At 38.3% G+C, this 21,832-nt stretch overlaps 4 protein-coding genes across 5 annotated transcripts; 2 read left to right on the forward strand and 2 right to left on the reverse strand.

Annotated features, from left to right (window-relative positions):
- Positions 1 to 502: 502 nt before the first annotated feature.
- On the reverse strand, positions 503 to 2,078 carry LOC142182198 (uncharacterized). The gene is made up of 3 exons (XM_075256242.1): positions 936 to 2,078; positions 764 to 850; positions 503 to 685 (listed from the first exon to the last, which is right to left on the reverse strand). Exons 1-3 carry the CDS (start codon positions 1,152 to 1,154, stop codon positions 503 to 505), a joined length of 489 nt encoding a protein of 162 aa, XP_075112343.1. The 5' UTR covers positions 1,155 to 2,078.
- A 1,133-nt stretch (positions 2,079 to 3,211) lies between these two features.
- Positions 3,212 to 3,748, forward strand: LOC107828602 (aquaporin PIP1-1-like). The gene has a single exon (XM_016655949.2). The coding sequence runs from the start codon at positions 3,212 to 3,214 to the stop codon at positions 3,746 to 3,748; it is 537 nt and encodes a 178-aa protein (XP_016511435.1).
- A 4,658-nt stretch (positions 3,749 to 8,406) lies between these two features.
- LOC107828605 (zinc finger protein BRUTUS-like At1g74770) lies at positions 8,407 to 16,506 on the forward strand. 2 transcript variants are annotated; one of them, XM_016655956.2, is made up of 12 exons: positions 8,407 to 8,813; positions 9,743 to 9,961; positions 10,794 to 10,901; positions 11,069 to 11,361; positions 11,652 to 11,883; positions 12,061 to 13,760; positions 14,308 to 14,529; positions 14,631 to 14,768; positions 15,412 to 15,646; positions 15,745 to 15,804; positions 15,905 to 15,976; positions 16,070 to 16,506. In XM_016655956.2, the coding sequence occupies exons 1-12, from the start codon at positions 8,562 to 8,564 to the stop codon at positions 16,169 to 16,171; spliced, it is 3,633 nt and encodes a 1,210-aa protein (XP_016511442.2). In that variant the 5' UTR covers positions 8,407 to 8,561; the 3' UTR covers positions 16,172 to 16,506. The 2 variants fall into 2 exon arrangements, with proteins under 2 accessions (XP_016511442.2, XP_016511441.2); XM_016655955.2 differs by having other exon boundaries at positions 8,408 to 8,813; positions 10,794 to 10,988.
- A 3,275-nt stretch (positions 16,507 to 19,781) lies between these two features.
- Positions 19,782 to 21,141, reverse strand: LOC107828604 (LOB domain-containing protein 27-like). Its single transcript, XM_016655954.2, has 2 exons — positions 20,174 to 21,141; positions 19,782 to 20,013 (listed from the first exon to the last, which is right to left on the reverse strand). Exons 1-2 carry the CDS (start codon positions 21,010 to 21,012, stop codon positions 19,911 to 19,913), a joined length of 942 nt encoding a protein of 313 aa, XP_016511440.1. The 5' UTR covers positions 21,013 to 21,141; the 3' UTR covers positions 19,782 to 19,910.
- Between the last annotated feature and the right edge of the window lie 691 nt (positions 21,142 to 21,832).

Here is a 21,832-nt window from a genome sequence, read left to right on the forward strand (position 1 = left end):
GAAGCTGGACGCCGCTATTGGGCGTGTATGAACAAGTTTTATAGGGTTCCCGACGAACCTATTTGCAATTTTGAGGTATGAATTGATGAACCCTGTCAGCAGGAATACTACAAAGAAAAGTTGCAGCATCTTCATTGTTTGTGTTTGAAGCAGTAGGAATATGAACGACAATACAAACGAGAATTTGCGGAGTTGAAGGAGAAACTCAAGGAGGTGGAAGAAGAAGAAAATAAGATAGAAGACAAATTTTAAGTGGTTGGAGCAGAGAATACTAGGCGGTCGTGACTAAACAATGACATGTACGTGTTGATCATAGTAGTGTATCTTTATGTTTCACGTGTCATGCGTTTTCATTAGTTGTACTGAATTTAAGTTATGTTAGGTTTGCTATGTTTGTGTTTGTGTTGTAGTGTTAAAATAAAATTGTTGTTCAAATTGTGTTAAAATAAAATTGTTGTTAAAATAAATTCTTGTTATTATTTACATAAAATACAAAAAAAAATCAATGTGTCCCACAGCCTGTGTGCTTTAATGCAGCCGCTGGCCTGAGGCGCATTCCCTGTCGCCCGGGTACACTATTAGGATCATCCTCATCACGTCGCCTCTTTATATGAGGATGCGCTGCAGTATGATCGCCAGTAGGGCTGGCAGGATCAGTAGAAGGGGTCGTCAGTCCGTCAGCAACCTACAAAATAATTAGTAAGCTTAGTATATGAAAATGTATATTAGTAATGTACGTGTTAAGTCAAAAATATTTTCTAACCATGGTCTCGTCGGACTCCTGAATATAAGCATCTATTTTGTACTCAGCATCACATAAAGTGGACTCCGTGATGGGCTGGGATGAATCCTTAATAAGAAAATTAAAAATTAATTTATGGAAAATCATTGAGGAAAAAAAAACAAATTAAAATTTAATAGTAATACAAAAATACCTGCGCCTGTGATAGATCCGCCGCAACCGCCGACGATGAGCCAAAACTCAACCTGCGCCCACCATCCACGTCTCGGGTCGGCCGATCCTCAGCTGCGGTAGATAGGCCTGAAAAGAACTGCTCTACATTTGCTATAAAGCTCGTGCCCATGATCAACAATGGATCTAACAGGGTCACCTGCGATGCTGGCAGCTCCAGCTGAAGGTTGTACGACAGCATGCTGCTGGAAGGCTCGTCTTGCTGAGGGATGTAACCCGGATGATCATCTCCAAGATACTCATCAGGTGCCTCAACGTCCCCTTGCTGGGGACCACCTCCTCGTCGTCTCCCATGACCCCGTGGGGCACTCCTGCCTCATGGGGCAGCCCTAGCTCGTGCCCGTCCCCTCGGGCATGCGACAGGCCTAACCCAATGGTGGAGCTCTGGCACCACATAATCAGCAGCATGATCTAACCTCTCGCCCTTTCTGGTTCGTTGTAGTGTACGGAGAGCCAGCTCTATCACCTGTCGGCCATACTCAGTGACTGCAGGATTGTCGACATACTGCTGCATCTGCAGTCCTAACTGGTAGAATAAATGATGACCAATAGCATGCACAACGTTTAAAACATTAATTACAGAACGCTATATCACAGTTATAAGTATGGGTTCCAAAAAATATATACCAGTGCCTCGTGCTCCCAGAGTATGGTCTGTACCGACCGCCAACTTGATGAACAGGGTTCTCGATCATCAGTCGGGTAACGCCGCGATACCAGGACATATACATCTGAATAGTCGCTGCCTGGATCTATGAAGGTGGGGGCGGAATCAGGTCATCTCGCTGGTCCCAAGTATGGACTTGCGCCTCTAGCTATGCTACAAATGCGTTGTCCACCCTCGAACGATCATCCCACTAATAATGTAAAGCCTCTTATATAGGTCCCATCTAGGGGTGGGCATAAAATCCGAAAAACCGAATTCTGAACCGAACCGAATTAATTCGGTATTTCGGTTTCGGTTTTTTCCGGTATTTCGGTCCAATTCGGTATTGCAATTTCGGTATTTCGGTACGGTCTTCGGTATTAAAATTCTGAAATTTCGGTATACCGAAATACCGAAAATCTGATTTTTAAAAGATATTTTCTTAATTATTACTGCCCAGCCCATCGCCCCAGCCCCAAACACCCAGAGGCCAGCCCATCGCCCCAGCCCCAAACACCCAAACCATCGCCCGCCCCAGCCCCAAACGCCCAAGCCCAAGCCTAAACTCTAAAGGTCATTTGTCCAATTCAGATACAAAAGAGAAAGTGAGAAACCCTGATTCAGATCAGATCTAATTCAAATGGACGCTCTCGATTCTGTGTTCGATCCTCTTAGAGATTTCGCCAAAGACAGCGTTAGGCTCGTCAAAAGATGTCACAAGCCTGATCGTAAAGAATTTACCAAGGTTGCTACTCGTACAGCGATCAGTTTTGTTGTGATGGGATTTGTTGGATTTTTACCAAGGTTGCTAATCGTAAAGAATTTACCAAGGTTCCGAGCTCCGACTCCTCACTCCTCAGTCCTCACTCCTCACAAATTCCGGGCAAACGAAGATGCTGCTGTTGCGAACTTGCGATAGTTTCAATTTTCAAAGGTATGTTTCTACTTTCTAGCGATTTCTACTTTCTAGCGATGGAAATGAATTTGATGAAGATTTCTAGCGATGCTCTTTAGCAAAGATTAATTTTATATTCGAAACTCATTTTTTTAGATCAATTGTTTGATTAGGTATAAAGTAGGTTGACATATGAGAATCATATAAGGTATAGCAGTAGAACAGGGAATGAAGATAGTAGTTTCGTGAAATTTCTTTAGCAGTAACCGTTGGCAGTTGTGTATTGATATTGATTGAAGTAACTGATACAGGAAAATGATTAATTTATGTAGCCCGTTGCACAAACTGTAGTAATTGTATCTTACTAGAGCTAACTGGATAGAAACTGTACTAATTTCTGCTGCTGCTGCTCTCTGTTCTTTAGCAATGGACATAGTACTCTAATTAATTTTGGATAGATCATATTAACTGGATAGAAACTGTACTAAGGTGATTACAAAAAGATTTTGTTTTCTCTTTCTATTTTGTTAAAATCTTCTTTAGACTTGGTGGAATCTTCAACTTTATTCAGACTGATATATGACTATATGTTAATCGGCGGGCTAATGGACTCAATATTGTGTTACTGCCCATCAACAGGCAAACATAAATCCTTCCTCAAGTTGAGTAAATTTTCTTGTAAATTGAGAAAACAAACATGGAGAACAAAGAAGAAGATGTAAGATTAGGAGCAAACAAATATTCAGAGAGGCAAGCGATTGGGACGGCAGCACAGAGTGACAAGGATTATACGGAGCCACCACCAGCGCCACTGTTTGAGGCAGGAGAATTGACGTCTTGGTCATTCTATCGTGCAGGAATTGCTGAGTTCATGGCCACTTTCCTCTTCCTTTACATCTCTATCTTAACAGTGATGGGTGTTTCAAAGTCTGAGTCCAAATTCTCCACTGTTGGTATTCAAGGCATTGCTTGGGCTTTTGGGGGCATGATCTTTGCCCTTGTCTACTGTACTGCTGGCATTTCTGGAGGACACATAAATCCAGCAGTGACCTTTGGGTTGTTCTTGGCAAGGAAACTGTCGTTGACAAGGGCAGTGTTCTACATGGTGATGCAGTGTCTTGGTGCTAGGGATTCACATGTCCCTCTTTTGGCACCATTGCCTATTGGATTTGTTGTGTTCCTGATACACTTGGCCACAATTCCAATCACTTGTTTCTCTGCTGCTGCATCTTAGTTCATGCTTGCAGATGCTGTTCAGATGGTTTGGATGTGTATTGTGTTAAGTGTTAAGTTGTGTAATGTGTTGTGTAGTTGTGTACAGATTCAATTATGTACTGTGTTAAGTGTTAAGTTGTGTAATGTGCAGTTTTTGCTTGTAAAGAAGTTGTTGTCTTGTTCAGCTTTTGCTTTTCACTTATTCAATTGTGCATGTGCCATCAGATTCAGATCAGCCATGTGCAGTTGTGCACTGTTATATATCGGAAAACAGTGCACCAAAATATTGATTATTTCATTGATATTCATTGATTGTTAAACCGAAACCGTACCGAAACCGTACCGAACCAAAATAAGAAATACTGAACCGTACCGAAATATTTTGGTATGGTATTTGGTATACACAATTGATAAACCGAATACCGAAATACTGAACCGAAATTCTTAAATACCGAACCGAAATACCGAACGCCCACCCCTAGTCCCATCAGTATAGTCTGCGGACGGCCAAACTGGAGAAGTACCCGCTCTATAGCATGATGCTCCACAACATCGAGGCACATCAGCGGGACGAAAGTGCTCCAAATCAGTCGGTCGGCTGAGCAATAATCGAGCAGGCCAGCTATCAAGTCGTCGATGTATAGCGTCCAGATGAACTATCAAATAATAACATAAAAGTGAGTATGCGCAACACAAGTGAATTTATAACAAGTAAGTTTAGGTACATATTTACCTTTGCGGCCTCTAGCATATCCAACACATCCCTAACAAGGGGGAGATTATGATGAGCATTAATGGCTCAGTAATTTCCATACCGGAGAACCCACCTCCTAGCTAGAGGGAGAAACGGAGGTGCTACATCCGGAGGTAATGGTGGTAGAGGTGGATGCAACGGCAGGAACCGCTCCCATGCCCAAACCTAACATACAAGGTTGACGTAAAGTTTAAGAGTCATTTTGACTATATAGAATTGGAAGTAATGAACAGAGTATTCGAATATGTTGTCACCTGTAGAAGCGGCAGAAAATCACATACGTCGTTCTAGGTGCCCATGCTTGCCCGACACATACTCATATACAGGTAAGTGAGAACAACAACACCCCAACTGTACTAGGGTAACTCATCTAGCTACTGAAGATGATGTAGAAATTGCATACTCACTAGATTTCCCGAAGTATTTGGGAACAAGACACCCCCAAAAAGAAGGAGCAGCACCAACCTCGTGTACCGGTAAATATGTAGATCATCTGTCTCGCCGGTGATGTCGGGGTGCAATACCTCAAAATGCTGTCTAATAGCTGTCACAGAAATGCGACTACCCCCTGAAGTTGCAGCCTTACCCTGTGGCCTGAAACCAGTGAACTGCTGCAGCAAGTCCAAATACTGGGCACGCGACATAGATCTCATATACTGAGGCAGTACAATGGCCAGTCCATCAGCAAGCAACCCATATAAAACCTGAACATCCTAAAGCGTGATGGTGGCCTCGCCAATGGGCAGGTGGAAAGTGTGCGTCTCTAGTCGCCAGTGCTCTATCAAGGCCGTGATCAGAGACCAGTCGAGCTGCAGCCGCGCAATCTGAAAAATCCTATGGAAGCCCGTATCAAGCAGGCGCTGGACTACACGGGGATGAAAATCTCTGCCCCTCATAAAGTCCCACACGCCATCCACTCTCCTGGCGCGGAGAGTCTGCCCCACTAGCTCTCCCGCCCATACGTAGGCGGACCTATGATCGTCCTGTAACATTAATATCTCATCCGAGAAAGGTCCAGGATGCACAGGCGCCACGTCCATGTCATCTACTGTATATTAAACAATATTAATTGTGTGTTTGTATTATAATAATTAATATTTAATTATTTAATTGGACAGAGTATATATCTATGGGTTCCAGGCTCGATATTTGAGTCCCAGTAGCACCAAGCTATCCTGAATTCTTATGTGTGTTAATTTCAATACTTTTCATAATTTTGTTTGTGTTGTAATAATTAATATTTAATTATTTAATAGGACAGAGTATATATTTATGGGTTCCAGACTCGATATTTGAGGCCGAGTAGCACCAAGCTATCCTGAATTCTTATGTGTGTCAATTTTAATATTTTTAAAATTTTGTTAGTTTTATAAATTAAATAATTAATTTTTAATTGGACAACATATATATCTATGAGTTCCACGCTCGATATTTGAAGCCTAGTAGCCCCAAGCTTTCCTTAATTCCTATTTGTGTCAATTTCAATATTATTCATAATTTTGTTTCTGTATAATAATTAATATTTAATTATTTAATTGGACAGAGTATATATCTATGGGTTCCAGGTTTGATATTTGAGGTCCAGTAGCACCAAACTATCCTGAATTCTTATGTGTGTCAATTTCAATATATTTAGAATTTTGTTAATTTTATAAATTAAATAATTAATTTTTAATTGGACAGCATATATATATCTATGAGTTCCACGCTCGATATTTGAGGCCGAGTAGCCCCAAGCTTTTCTTAATTCTTATGTGTGTCAATTTTAATATTATTCATAATTTTGTTCGTGTTATAATAATTAATATTTAATTATTTAATTGGACAGAGTATATATCTATGGGTTCCAGGCTTGATATTTGAGTCCCAGTAGCACCAAGCTATCCTGAATTCTTATGTGTGTTAATTTCAATACTTTTCATAATTTTGTTTGTGTTGTAATAATTAATATTTAATTATTTAATAGGACAGAGTATATATTTATGGGTTCCAGACTCGATATTTGAGGCCGAGTAGCACCAAGCTATCCTGAATTCTTATGTGTGTCAATTTTAATATTTTTAAAATTTTGTTAGTTTTATAAATTAAATAATTAATTTTTAATTGGACAACATATATATCTATGAGTTCCACGCTCGATATTTGAAGCCTAGTAGCCCCAAGCTTTCCTTAATTCCTATTTGTGTCAATTTCAATATTATTCATAATTTTGTTTCTGTATAATAATTAATATTTAATTATTTAATTGGACAGAGTATATATCTATGGGTTCCAGGTTTGATATTTGAGGTCCAGTAGCACCAAACTATCCTGAATTCTTATGTGTGTCAATTTCAATATATTTAGAATTTTGTTAATTTTATAAATTAAATAATTAATTTTTAATTGGACAGCATATATATATCTATGAGTTTCACGCTCGATATTTGAGGCCGAGTAGCCCCAAGCTTTTCTTAATTCTTATGTGTGTCAATTTTAATATTATTCATAATTTTGTTCGTGTTATAATAATTAATATTTAATTATTTAATTGGACAGAGTATATATCTATGGGTTCCAGGCTCGATATTTGAGGCTCAGTAGTACCAAACTATCATGAATTCTTATGTGTGTCAATTTCAACATTTTTAGAATTTTGTTAGTTTTATAAATTAAATAATTAATTTTTAATTAGACAACATATATATCTATGAGTTTCACGCTCGATATTTGAGGCCGAGTAGCCCCAAGCTTTCCTTAATTCTTATGTATGTCAATTTCAATATTTTTTATAATTCTGTGTGTCTGTTTTATAAATTAAATAATTAATTTTTTAAAGTGTAATTGGACAGAGTTTGTAGTTAGTAGATACTTAAACTATAAAGATTCTACGCGAAAAGCCTTTATATTTTACTATGCTAAAAGGCTCTATATTTTACTACGTTATAAGGCTCTATATTTTACTACGCTATAAGGGCACTAGTCTTTAAACAAATAAATAATCTAAACTAAATAAAAACAACAAACATATTTTAATAACATAACATTCACGAAATTACATATAAAACAGTAAAAGAAATTTATGAATATTTTTATTAACAAGAAAAATTATTTCTCAACTTTTAACTATTTTTTAAATACTAATAATTTAATCCGAATAAAAATAACATACTAATTTAATCGCAAAAAAAAACACAAAACAACATGGAAACATATTCAAGACAACTAATATGCATTATTGTACGAATTTCGACATAAACTAAATCGGAAGTTTTGGGTTGTATGCGGGACCTACAATTTTAACTTTTTGTGTGACGGGTGGGGTCCACTCGAATTTTTTTTTAGAGAAAAAGAGGAGGGGAGGGGGGGGTCGCTGTTTTTCGTAATCAGAAATGGAGGTTGAGGTTGTGTTCTGTCGTGGGGAAGGAGGGACTTTTATTTTAATAGGTAAAATACGATATTATACCGCGCTATATGTAAAACGCGATATTATACTGCACTTTACTTTAATGGCTAAAACTCCGTTAAAGTAAAACGCGATATAATACTATATTTTATATAGAAAAGTAATTTGTTTATACGGTAGAAACGTATTTTGAGTACAAAATATTGGGATTTAGGTTTCCGACTCGCATGTAGAGCACCTAAAAAACCAAGTTGACTGCTTGACATAAATCAATCATTCTTTGTAGAACAGTAAAATGGAGCCGCGCGGCTCGAGTAGTATTTATAGATTGTCATACCAAATACAATGCCGTGGCAGATAATGATTGGTGAAAGCATCCTGACGTGTGGCTCGAAGACAAAATCAATCAATGTCAACGGAACAAGACAAGGCGCCAATGGCCGTTAGGTTCCATGTCTCAATCAGCCAGCGTGGCAGCTTCACATCAAATCAAAACATAGATCAATATAAAAATAACTAATTCCTTTAAAAAAAGGATTTGACTGAAAGAGGCACCAAAGAGGCCTCAGCTTAATTCAGAGAAGAGGCCAAGCTTGCCATTATATGTCCATTGAGCTTCAATGTTGAAGCTTCCCCTTTGGTCTTTTTTCCCATTGATGGTAGGTGGTAGTGGTGGCGCTTCGTCAGCTGCAAATGGGCGGCGGAGAACCCGAAAACGAAGTGGACTTGCCGTCTTCTTTAGCTGGTGTGAAACTGGTTGAAGCACCTATTCTTTTTTTCGTTATTTCTCATAAGGCTATTACACTTGAGCTTGCCGACATCCATCGTGTAGCTGTGGACGCATTGGATACTGGCTCACAAGGCCTTGAATTAGTTGATGATCTTAGCCGCCGGTTAGATTTCTTGAAAATTGTATATAAGTACCATTGCGCTGCTGAAGATGAGGTAAAATTGTAGTTTCATTAATGTATTAATACATGGACATATAAGAAAAGGTCGGGAAGGGCCGAACCACAAGGTATATTATACCCGGCCTTACCTTACATTTCTGCCGGACGCTGTTTCCACGGCTAGGAGGCTTCTTTTCATTATAATAAATCTGTCAAATATCTATAAATATCTTACCGTGAACCTCAGGGGCGGACCTAGAGTATAGAATACAGGTTCCCGGGAACCCAATAACTTTTGCATAGACCATGTATTTATATTAAGAAATTCACTAAATATTTGTAAATATCTAACTGTGAACCCAGTTATTATTGCATATTAATCTGAAATTACGGTAGGAACCCATAAGCCTCAAATCCTGGATCCGCCTCGGATGAACCTAGTTATTATTGTATATTAACTTGACGTCGTCGATGTAGGAATCCATAAACTTTAAATCTTAGATCCGTCTACGAATGTATGTGAATGTTATTTGTTTGTATATATGCTTGAATAAGGTTCCAAGAAATGAAAAGAAGAGAAGTTAAACAAGTTGAATTGAACTTCACTTTTATAATCATAGTTAGATTGTGGTCTTGTAGATTCTCAATACACAACCAAGAATTGAACTTTACCACAAGGTTGGGTTTTTTTTTAAGTGTGACAATTATACTGTTTAGCTCATCGCTGGAATTCATCATCTTGTTGAACCTGCAAGGAAAAGAGTTGACTTTAGGATGCTAAGGGACAATTGAAGAGGTCCCAAACACAGAACATATTATGCTTCTGAAACTATGTGTTCACAGTTATTATCTGTTGAAATTGTAGTGATTTTTCACATATATATCTATTTTTCACGTAAAAAAGTATTGGATTCAATTGAAACCATTGCACGAAGGCTGCATCTGCCTCCAACTCTTCTGAGGTCCAAATGTTAATCTTGACAGGTCGTCTTTCTTGCACTTGATGCACAAGTGAAGAATGTGGTCTTTACATATTCTTTGGAGCATAAAAGTATAGATGATCTGTTCCATTCCATCTTTGAATGCTTTGATCGTTTACGAAAGGAAAAGGAGGATTTTGCCAACCTGTTCAACGAACTTACGTGTTACATAGGTACCATTGAGACTATTATCTCTCAGCATATGCTGAAAGAAGAGGAGCAGGTATTCACGAAATTTCATCATCTCCTTTTAGTTTGAAAAGTATTTCATTTTTCGCTGTTAAAGCCTTTATTGGTTTATAAATTTCTCAATACTTGTTTGGAAAAAAGTAATTCTGATTTATGCCTTGCCAATGGAAAAGGAGAGATTTACAGAGTTGACATGATATATTTCTTCTAGTTATATGGAGGATACTTAGCTCTATTCTTAGTGTAGCACATTGCAATATTATTATGATTTCCACCAAGGGGTTTCTACATGCCATGTAAAGACAATTGGAAACTATATTAAGGAACTGGAGCTCTGATAATCTGATCCTGTTCTCCTTATAAACACTTCTCTAGTTCTTTCCGTTTATATGTTTTGACCTTTTTCTTTATGGAACATTATGGTACTTAACCTTCAACGTAGATTTGCTCTAACAATTTCGTTCTCTCATTAAGTGAGTTGGGTTATTTCATTTTTTGCTCTTTCAATGTAATGGAGGGTGAGAGCACTGAGGGAGTGATCTACTTATATCGTTAACCCAAGTCTGATAACACAGCTCCATCTACTTATTTACAGCATTAGCTTAGAGTTCTTTTGTCAATAAAAATTGTGGTATATTACACTAAACACCACTTGAAAATTAAAATAGAAAAAGAAAAACTACTTAACATAGCTCCCCTTAATCAGTGAAAATATGAGGTAATCCCAGTTCTGATTGTCTAAAACTAAAACAGTTCGAGTGCCTTGAATATGACATGTTAGTTCTTAACAAAAGATTCTGTTTTTTTCTTCGGCTTCCTTTTGGTCTCTTTTCCTGAATTCTCTGGCATGTAATATCTGAATGCAGGTCTTCCCTTCGCTAATGAAGCAGTTCTCGTCCAAAGAACAGGCTAGGCTTGTCTGGCAGTACCTATGTAGTGTTCCCCTGTTGTTACTGGAGGATTTTTTGCCTTGGGTAACTACTACTCTTTCTTCAGTTGGAAAAACAGACTTACTGAATTTCATTCATGTTGTTTTACCCGAAGAAACACTGATTCAAGAGGTACATTGCAACCTGAATTTCCAACTACACAGTAAATAGTTTAAAGTGCTTAATCTAACAAGTTGATTTTTATTTTGAAGGTGTTCATCTCATGGCTTGATAAACATGGAAAAGGAGCTAAATCCCATTATGGAACAGCCAACATGAAGCACATTTTAAAGCTGGAAATGATGGTGGTTCAGTCCGGTGAAATGAAGCTACTGACAAAGCAGAACCCAATTGATGGTTTCCATCTTTGGCATGCTGCCGTCAGAAGAGATTTGAAAGAAATTCTGGAGGAACTACATCAATTAAGAAGCTCATTTTGTTTATCAACCTTAATGTCATTGGTAGCTCAGTTGAAGTTTTTCGCAGATGTTCTCAACTTCTACAGGTTAGAGTTTGCTCATCCAGTAACTTTTTGAGCTAAATTCTTGTAGTTGTGACTAAAACAAGCTTGTTCTTATTTCCTTAATCATGAATGTAACCTTATCTTAGATAGTCCTAAGAATCTAGAGGGCGATCTTTCGTGAGATAGAATGTCCAACATCAGTAATAGGCTCAATTCAGGTGAAGAATGCTGTAACAAAAGTTGTTGAATGCTGGTTTATCATTTTGAATTTTGATAGGTGTATCCCAACTTCATATCTGCATTTTTTTCCTAACAGTTACATTTATTTACAGCATAGCACTGGAACAAATCTTCTACCCCTTGTTAGATGAATTCATCAAGAGTGAGCCATCTATTTCTTATGAACAATTTATTGAAGGAAGTCAAATGGAAGGACTACAGAAATTATTATACTGCAACCTACAAGGTGGGATACAGTTAAATGTTCTCATAGAAATGCTTTGCCAGGAAGTAGAATCATTTGTTGAGAGGATCAGCAAAAAGCTTCATTTTCTAGAAACAGAGGTATATTTTCAAAATTTTATGGACAATTCAACTCAATGTTTATAAAAGGACTCTTGTAAAAAGCTTCAATATTAGCTTACACAATATTTTCACCGCAGTGCTATTTCCTGAAGTATTAAGTACTAGTTGGAAATTTGATGTTATTCTGACTTCTCTTTGTTCCCTGGTTATTTGCAGGTTTTTCTGGTCATTAGAGAGAACTGCAGCCATGAATTGCAGCTCTGGTTATTGTACAGAAGCCTGCAGATGTTGCCACTTGGGCTGCTAAAGTGCATGATTATCTGGTTCTCGGCTCATTTATCTGAGGATGAGTCCAAACTGATTCTAAGTAATGTCTTGCTGGGATCTCCTGTAGTTAACAGGTCCTTCGCTTCTCTATTGCATGAATGGGTTCGGACGGGCTATTCTGGAAAGATTTCTCTTGAAAAGTTTAGAAAAGATTTGGAAGAAATGTTCAGTAGCAGAAGCTCCTTGCTGGAGAAGTCATTTAATAGTGCTGGAAGTTGTTCATCACAATTGAACATGCAATCATTTGATAAATCTAATAATCTGTTATTGCAACCAGCTTCAGTCATGACAGCAAACAACAATGTATCTTATCAACCTCCTCCCTTTGGCATCATTGAGAAGGTTGATACATCTTATTCTAACGGGATCAATACGCATATATTTTTCTCAGACTCACAGAAAAACTTGTCCTTTCTTCCTGGAACTTCTTCCAGATCAAGAAATGACTTAAACTTCTCAAATCATGAATTTGTACCAATAGACTTTGTTCATTTCTTTCACAAAGGCTTGAAAAACGATATACAGTATGTTGTCTCCCTCTCAGTTAAGCTGGCTGAAGATGTTGGAATTCTTGCGGAATTTCAAGGACGCTTCCATCTTCTACAATTTCTATTGAAGATTCATAGTAATTCTGAGGATGAAGTTGTCTTTCCTGCTCTGGAATCAAGGGTAAATCTCCAAAATGTTAGCCATTCCTACACCCTTGACCATCAATTGGAGGTAGAGCATTTCGGCAAGATTTCTGTTATCTTAAGTAAGCTCACCAGTTTGCGAGGTGATGACATAACTGATGGTGAGAAGCTTAAGTATAAAAGGCTTTGCTTAAAGCTCCACAATGCATGCATATCTATGCAAAGAACATTAACTGACCACTTCAACCACGAAGAAATTGAACTCTTGCCACTATTCAGAGAATATTTTTCCATTGAGGAACAAGAAAAGATTGTCGGAAACATGCTTGGACGAACAAAAGCAGAGTTTCTACAAGAAATGATTCCGTGGTTGATGGCATCTCTAACGCCAGAGGAACAACACGGCATGATGTCCTTGTGGCGCAAAGTTACAAGACATACAAAGTTTTTCGAGTGGCTGGGAGAATGGTGGGAACCTATAAAGAGAGATGAGAGTGTAAATGTAGAAAAGGAACCGAAGGTTTCTCCTTTATTGTCTATTGATCCTCTGGAAGTTGTCTCTACATATTTGTCAAGAAATGGTGTTAAACAAGGAATCTGGAATGAGAAAAGATCAGACTTTTCATCAGCAGAGTTTGTTAATTGCAGTATTTGTCAGCATGGAACTTTTACTTCAGATAAAACACACAATGCCAAGGGAAAACAAAATGTTGATCTATCTGAAGATACAACACGATTTTCTACTGAGGTTGACAAGAAGAAGTACACTGAGGCAGTTGACCCTGTTACTCAGAAAGAGACAACTTGCCAGGGTATAGAACTATGTGAGAAATCAAGGAAACAGGAGCACCATATAATGAGTCAAGAGGATCTGGTTGCTGTAATAAGAAAAATATCCTGCGACTCCTCTTTGGATTCCGAAAAGAAATCACACCTCATGCAGAGCTTGCTAATGAGGCAAGTACATTTCAGCCTCTGTCCTTTGTTTTATTTATTAGGAAGCGGCCATCGATTCTTGTTCTCTTATTAACTGCATAAGCATGAACTATTATTGCACAACACCGAAACAATCATTGGTATTTTGACGAAAAACTGAATTAATCCACACCTAGGATGTCCAGTTCTCAGTTAAGTTTTTTCCTAGAAGTTCAGCAAATATAATTGTCATCTAACCTTTTAAATGTCCAAAGTTGTTTCTCTTCACTTGGAAAGAGTTGCCTCGGAAGGTATGGAAAACATACAATGGATAAATCTACAAGGATAACTAACCAATTAAACATTTAGAAAACGTATTCATAGTTTCCTGTCAAATATTGAGATCATGCAAATAAAAGTGCAATTCCTTTTCCTGGAATTTGTGAATGTGTTCAACTTACAATGGGTTTACTCTTATTGAATGAACACTTAAATGCAAAAACATTGGTATTTGTTGTTATCAAGAATTTCTAAATTCATGCTTCTGCAATTTTTTGGTCTTTGACTAGAGCTAATTGCTTTCTTTCAGTCAATGGATTGTGACGCAAAAGATATCTATTTCTGAGGCTGCTGCTTCCAACGATATGAAGAAATTCCCTGGTCAGTATCCCTCTTATCGCGATCAAGAGGAATCCATTTTTGGTTGCAACCATTACAAGAGGAACTGCAAGCTTCTTGCTCCATGCTGCAAGAAGCTCTTTACATGCATACGGTGTCATGATGATACTACTACTGATCATAGTCTGGACAGGTGAGTGTCATGCACTGAGTTGCCATTACTATCTGTAAATTCAGATTTTTCTTGTTTTCTACTTTTGAGATATCCAAATTCTGGTTATGACATTCTTGCAGAAAAACTATCACCCAGATGATGTGTATGAAGTGCTTGAAAATACAACCTGTCGGTCCTAGTTGCTCAACTCCTTCCTGCAGTAGCTTCTCCATGGGTAGATACTATTGCAAAATCTGCAAATTGTTCGATGATGAAAGGTGAGAAAATCAGGTTGGCATTTCTCATTGATCTTGTTAGCACCATATATTGCCTTGAAAAAAGAAAAGGAGAAGGTGGACATGGAAAAATGCATAAATGGGTAATCAATTGGTAGGTTAAAGTGATGGGTTCCTAATTGGTTTTAGCTACTAATAACTAGTGTGATGGACTTCTTATGCTATGAAGCATTCTTGGCTGAAGAATCTTTCATGTTTGAGAAGGAAAAAAAACATAAATGGAGTCCTTTTCCAGGCGAACTATAAAATTTATTGCCGATATTATGTCAAAATCTGGTTAGCAAACATGAGGCCTTTGAAAATTCGTTAAGCGAAGAAGAGGAAAAAATTAAATAGTTGCTGTAAGCTAATTTCATCAGTTATATGCTTATGCCTGCACTAGCCACAGTGAAAATTTTCTCTCTTTCTGGCTGGCAACTTTTAACAAAAGTGATTCAGAAGTCCAGGTTCACATTTTAGGAGCTCTATCTAAGTGTAATTGAGGATACAAGACAACTAAGTACAACTTGATAGACTTGCACTATGCATCTGTTCCCCCTCCTCTCTCCCCCCATCCCAAACTTCCTAAAAAAAATATGTGCGCTGTACTGCATTTCTTGTTCTAACACAACAGATTTTTGAACAGGCAAATCTACCACTGCCCTTTCTGCAATCTGTGCCGGTTGGGAAAAGGATTAGGGAATGATTACTTCCATTGCATGAATTGCAATGCTTGCATGTCAAAGTCTCTTTCTATTCACATATGCAGAGAGAAATGCCTGGAGGAAAACTGTCCGATCTGCCACGAATATATTTTCACATCGACCAATCCTGTCAAAGCTCTTCCTTGTGGCCATCTGATGCACTCTACATGCTTTCAGGTGTTAAGCTCATTTGTTTCTTGATTTAATAAATTTAGAGTGAACTTTCAGACTGTTCTGCTAATTCTTCTCGATTTTGCTCTTACTACTCCTTTTAGGACTACACTTGTACTCATTACACCTGCCCGATATGTAGCAAGTCACTTGGGGACATGCAGGTCAGAAAACGTTTTAGCGTAGAAATGTTTTTTACCGTTTTTCCTACTGCTACAGACTTACATTTTATCACATGTGTAATTACTTGGTACTTAATTTCAGGTGTACTTTCAGATGTTAGACGCGTTGCTGTCTGAAGAGAAAATCCCTGAGGAGTATGCTGGCCAGACTCAGGTTCACTTTTCTATTTATTGACTTTCATGAATGGACTTGCAATGATTGGCGGTTAGGCATATCAATCCCTTCTGACACTAAGGTTAATAACAGGCTATACTATGCAATGATTGTGAAAAGAGAGGAACAGCTTCCTTCCACTGGCTCTATCACAAATGCTCCTATTGTGGTTCATACAATACAAGACTTTTATGATCAAAATCCACAAGGAGTACGAACAGCTGATTCAATGCTCCCACAATGTAGATAACACAGTCGCCCACGAATGCTTGGAATGCATGAAACACTTCTGTTTATCATTTCACCAACTTATGCGTGCAGCACGTTCCTGGATTCTGATACGTTGTAAAGTTCTTAACAGTGAGGATGATGGTCCTAACTTCTGATATGTGACAATTTTGACCAAGTTAGCAGAAATAAATAATAAACGAGACATATTTATTTCTTGTTCATTTTTCCAAAATATATTCCTGACACGATTTGTTATATATTTTTCAATTTTTTGATGAATATATGGGAGTCTTGAATTTCAAGCTGAGCAGTTTGTCTATATTATTCAAAACGGTTCTTGTTTTCGTGGCACCAAGCGGATGAAAACTTAAGCATAATTGTCTCCTACATCCTAATTCTATATTTCTATGTTTTTTCCGTATAAACTTTAAACTGCATTTATTTTATCAATCAACTAATTCGCTTGATTGGTTGTTTTCTTGATATTGCAGCACCCTCTTGGCCTCTTCTATTATCTGTAATTTTATCAATCAACTAATGCGCTTGATTGGTTGTTTTCTTGATATTGCAGCATCCTCTTGGCCTCTTCTATTATCTGTAAGACCTTTGAGCATCTGCTTTCTTCGAGCCAAATATACCATTGCTTCCCTTTAATTTCTGCCTTTTCTCGAAGACTAATGTCGTTGTAACACTAAAGATCACATAAATCAATTCTTATTGTAGCAACAGAAACAAAATCTATTTGTCTTGCTCATTCTTCTAGAGAAATATTTCCTCGATGTACCAATAATAGATTATCAAGTGCTGTAGTTTGTGGTACTACACTACCTGTTATATCATGTCAATCATTATAGCAGCAACAACAACAACAACAACAACAAAAAAACCAGTGTATTCCCATAAATGGGATCTGGGGAGGGTAGTGTGTATGTAGATCTTACCCCTACCTTACAAAGATAGAGATGTTGTTTCCGATAAACCCTCGGCTCAAGGAACAATGGAGATAAAACAACAAGTAGCAAATTATAGTAACAATATATTAAGGTAACGGGCACAAATGACACAACATGTAATAATAAAGAACCATGAATAAGATGATACAAAAATAGTCCTAGTACTACTGGTAAGCCTAGGAGGAACACACTACTATATGTCAACCTACAACCCTAATCCTTGACCTCCACATCTTTCTATCATGGATCATATCCTCGGTAAACTGGAGCAATAACATGTCTTGCCTAACTACCTCTCCCCAATACTTCTTAGGCCTGCCCCTTCCCTTCCTAGACCCACAATGGACAACCTCTCACACCTCCTGACTGGAGCATCTATGTCTCTCCTCTTCACATACCTGAACCATCTCAGCCTCGACTCTCGCAACTTGTCCTCCATAGATGCCGCTCCTACATTGTCCGTAATAACTTCATTTTTTATCATGTCCTTCTTGGTGTGACAACACATCCATCTCAACATCCTCATTTCAACTACTTTCATCTTCTAGACATGGAATGGGACTTCTTGACGGGCCAGCACTCAGCACCATACAACATAGCTGGTCTAACCACCACTCTGTATAACTTGCCCTTAAGTCCAGGTGGCACACTCTTATCACACAAAACCCCCGAGGCAAGCTTCCATCTCATTCACCCCGCTCTAATACGATGGGTAACATCCTCGTCAATCTCCGTGTTGCCTTGAATGATAAACCCAAGATACTTGAAACTATCTCTCTTGGGGGCGACTTGAGTACCAATCTTCACTTCCACTCCTTCTTCATGCATCCCATCACTAAACTTGCACTCCAAGTACTTAGTTTTCGACCTACTCAACTTAAAACCCTAAGACTCCAGCGTCTATCTCCAAACTTCCAACCTAACATTAACTCCGTCACGTGTCTCATCAATCAGGACTATGTCATCAGCGAATAGCATACGCCATGGCACCTTCCCTTGTATGTGTCGCATCAGCACCTCTAACGCTAAGGCAAATAAAAAAGGCTAAAAGTCGATCCCTGATGCAACCCCATCTCCACTAGGAAATAGTCCGAGTTTCCTCCCGCCTTCCTCACCCGAGTCTTCGCTCCCTTGTACATTTCCTTAATCACCCTAATGTAGGCCACTAGGACTCCTCTAGCCTCCATACATCTCCATAGGACCTCTCGCTGGACTTTATCATAGGTCTTCTCCAGGTCTATGAATACTATATGCTAGTTCTTCTTCCTTTCCCTGTACTGCTCCACCAATCTCTTCACAAGGTGAATGGCTTCTGTAGTAGATCTTCCCGGCATAAATCTGAATTGGTTCTCGAAAATAGTAACACTACGTCGCACCCTCCTCTCCACCACTCTCTCCCAAATTTTCATAGTAAGACTCAGCAGCTTGATACTCATATAGTTGTTGCAGTCCTGAATATCACTTTTTGTTCTTATACAACAGGATCATCAAACTCCACTGTCACTCTTCGGGCATCTTCTTCTCCCTGAAAATGACATTAACCAACCCAGTAAGCCACTCCAAGTCTGCCCGACCCACTTCCTTCCAAAATTCTACTGGGATCTCGTCAGGCCCAGTTGCCTTACCCCTGCTCATCTTCCGCATTGCCCCCTCAAACTCTTCGCTCCTAATACTCCTACAAAACCCAAAATCCCTCTGACTCCTTGAGTTTTCCAACTCACAAGAGTCTATGGAAGTACTCCTGTCATCTACGCCTAATACACGCCTCTTCCACCATAACCTTATCATCTTCGTCTTTGATGCACTGCACTTGGTCTAGGTCCCTAGCCTTCCTTTCCCTAATCTTGGCTAACCTGTACAGCTTCATGTCGCCTCATTTGCCCCCAAGATCCTCATACAATCGCTCAAAAGCTGCAGTCTTAGCCGTCGTGACTGCCAATTTTGCCTCTTTCCTTGCCTTCTTATAACGCATGTCAATCATTATAGCGCATGCTAGAATTTGTGTTCTCTATTACAAATATCTTCATTTTTTCCTTGCCCCAATTAAAACCTCTATGTATGTTCATTATATAAGCTGCTTTCTGGCAAATTGCTTTCCCTTGTTCAGTTTTTCTACACTGTAAACATATGCACAATCTCCTACTCATGCTCTTGACTTAACATTTAGGAAACATCAAGGAAACTTTCCATCAGAGAAAATAACAAATCTTCGTAGAGTGAGCAATCGCATGGTTATTATAATGCTCATACATCAAGGATGATGGTACCTGATAATCTTCATAATCAGCTCTTGATAATCTTTTAGAAAAAGGTAGTTCATCACAAAAGGATTGCTTCCGTCTACATCCCTAGCCTAAATTTGTAGGATACTATTAAACAGATAACCAGAAGAGATGATATGGATTTTTTTTTAAAAAAAAAAAAAAAAGAATAAGAATAAGTTAACATTAAATTCGGGAAAAGAAGTAGCGATTTCACTTAGCAACTCTTCAGGTGGTAGGATAGATAGTGGGGTGTATACATGGAAGGATCGTTTTATACTGCAGCAAAAGACGCAAATCGTCTTCTACAAAGGCAACAAGCTAGTGTCCAACTTTCTAAAAACCAAATATAGCAGGACAGGTGGAATTAAAGTATTCTCAAAATGGCAGTACATTCTCGATGTTTTGTATCCTAACAAGACAAAATTTTGAATGGCAAAAGAAAAAGCCAGTCTGGTATCATTCTTCTTACATTTTCGTTGCACTCTATCAGTTGACGCTGGTAAGAGTGAAACATGCTGCAGCACTCTTTAATTCATTCTCAGCAACATGCTCCACAGAATGTCTCGTGTCTTTCAGTGATGATTCCGAACTGCACGGGACATTTTTTTCATTTCAGAACAACAGGACAATGATAATAATAGTAATATCAACCAGTAGAAGAGTTCAGCTAAATGCATGTCTAAAATATTTGTATATCAGCATTTATTGGTCATTATGATAAAAAAATAGTTTGATAACAATGAGTATACCTCGAGTCATAGGCTTCTTTAGAATCAATATAAGATTGTCTATCATCAATAGTGTCAAAAAACGGATGTATCTCATCGTAGTCTTGAGTAACTTCGGGTGGGACAGAAATTGCTTGTGAAGATGGCAACTGAGATTGCATGATCATTGTGTTGCTATTGTAAGCACTATTACCATATGATTGTTGAATCCATAACGAATTGACAGCATTATTTTCTTTAGGGTCAACAAATGTAGTGTTGTTGTTGTAAGCAGCATAGCTGTTGTTTGAGTAAGAGGGATAAGATTGGACAGGCAGTGCATTGTCATTGACAGCAGCATTATATTGCTGTGAAGGCGTGCCTTGATGGAATAGTGTTAATCCATTTCCATTATCGGGCTGAGGAGGCGGAGGAGGAGCAGCAACAGCAGGAGGAGGAGGCATTCCCAATTGTATATGAGAAACAGAATCACTGAGTGCTGTGGATGAGATCTCTTGTTGTTGATGCTGCTGCTGCTGTCTATAGAAGGCTAATTGTGCATGGACAGCTTGAAGTTCCTCCTCATATAGTTGAATGTTAAAGACGAGGTTTTGTATCTCCGCGACACATCCATACACAGGATGCTTATCGCGGGCATTTGCTTGATAAATAATGGATTTCATGGCCACTTTCTTTTGGGATGGATCAAGCTGCTTCAGTATTTTTAGAATGTTGCTGACTCCGAAGAGCCTGTGTGCGTTTTGGAACATTTTGGGTTGATCAGCTGGGAAATAGGGAGCTAAGGGGCAGTCAGAAATGCAACGCCTCCTTTGGTACTTGCACGCAGCGCAGGCTTGGCTGGTGCCACCCTTGAGAGTCATTATGTGATCTTCAAAGCATCAAACGGACTTGAAAAACTTTTCAAGAATTGCAAAGCAATAGGAAGGAAGAAGGGATATTCAAGAATTGAGAAAGATAGGGAATTAAAGGGAGTGTGGTGAAGGAGTATAGGGAAGACAGAAAGAAGCCAAATGGCACAGGATTGAGTCTGGAACAGGTCTGTTTAATAGCGGATTTTGCTGAGGGCTGGTGAGAGACTGAGTAAAAGTAAAGAGATTGGAAGAGAGAAATTCGGGAATGTTGGAGATGTTCGTTTTTGGTTTTTTCAAGTCCTTGACCGTTGTGTTTATTGTTTTTACTCAGAGCATAGCCTAGTCCTTTTTCCATCAGCAAAAATAGGACTTCTCTTCCTCATTATGTGGCGCACTTGTGGTTACATCCATAGTCTCATTAACGCTTTTGATATTATTTTTCTAGCTTTTATAACAGCGAAAAAAAACACAAACTACTAATTTCTAGCTTTCATCACAGCGGAAAAAACGAAAAGAGAAAATACAAACTACTAATTTCTAGGCCAAATTGACTACAATTTATTTTGGACATTAGATTCTATGCGTCAAGTTGGGAAAGCATAGATGTTAATCATATACTGTACCTAAAAAAGGTTAGTGTCATGGACACTATAAAGAAGGCCTAGTCACTTTCCTTGGTTAGTATTTTTCATTTGCTTAATGGTATAAATTATATATATAACATATAATAAAACTGATTCTTTATTCGAATTTTGTTATAAAGCTTTAATTATATTTCTTTAACGTCGAGGGTCATGAATCTATCTATCTATATTGTAGTGCCTTCTCT

This window comes from Nicotiana tabacum, chromosome 6, assembly GCF_000715075.1.
Source record: "Nicotiana tabacum cultivar K326 chromosome 6, ASM71507v2, whole genome shotgun sequence".
Taxonomy (NCBI): Eukaryota; Viridiplantae; Streptophyta; class Magnoliopsida; order Solanales; family Solanaceae; genus Nicotiana; species Nicotiana tabacum.

What these genes read in the sequence shown, in the direction of transcription:
- LOC107828602 (XM_016655949.2), top strand. Translation starts at nt 3,212, where the DNA reads ATGGAGAACAAAGAAGAAGATGTAAGATTAGGAGCAAACAAATATTCA.
- LOC107828605 (XM_016655955.2), top strand. Translation starts at nt 8,562, where the DNA reads ATGGGCGGCGGAGAACCCGAAAACGAAGTGGACTTGCCGTCTTCTTTA. An exon ending in GATGTTCTCAACTTCTACAG is followed by an intron (nt 11,362 to 11,651) that starts GTTAGAGTTTGC and finishes ATTTATTTACAG; the next exon opens with CATAGCACTGGAACAAATCT. An exon ending in AGTCACTTGGGGACATGCAG is followed by an intron (nt 15,805 to 15,904) that starts GTCAGAAAACGT and finishes ACTTAATTTCAG; the next exon opens with GTGTACTTTCAGATGTTAGA.
- LOC107828604 (XM_016655954.2), bottom strand. Translation starts at nt 21,012, where the DNA reads ATGACTCTCAAGGGTGGCACCAGCCAAGCCTGCGCTGCGTGCAAGTAC. An exon ending in AAAGAAGCCTATGACTCGAG is followed by an intron (nt 20,014 to 20,173) that starts GTATACTCATTG and finishes TGTCCCGTGCAG; the next exon opens with TTCGGAATCATCACTGAAAG.
- LOC142182198 (XM_075256242.1), bottom strand. Translation starts at nt 1,154, where the DNA reads ATGCTGTCGTACAACCTTCAGCTGGAGCTGCCAGCATCGCAGGTGACC. An exon ending in CGGATCTATCACAGGCGCAG is followed by an intron (nt 851 to 935) that starts GTATTTTTGTAT and finishes TTTCTTATTAAG; the next exon opens with GATTCATCCCAGCCCATCAC. An exon ending in AGGAGTCCGACGAGACCATG is followed by an intron (nt 686 to 763) that starts GTTAGAAAATAT and finishes ATTATTTTGTAG; the next exon opens with GTTGCTGACGGACTGACGAC.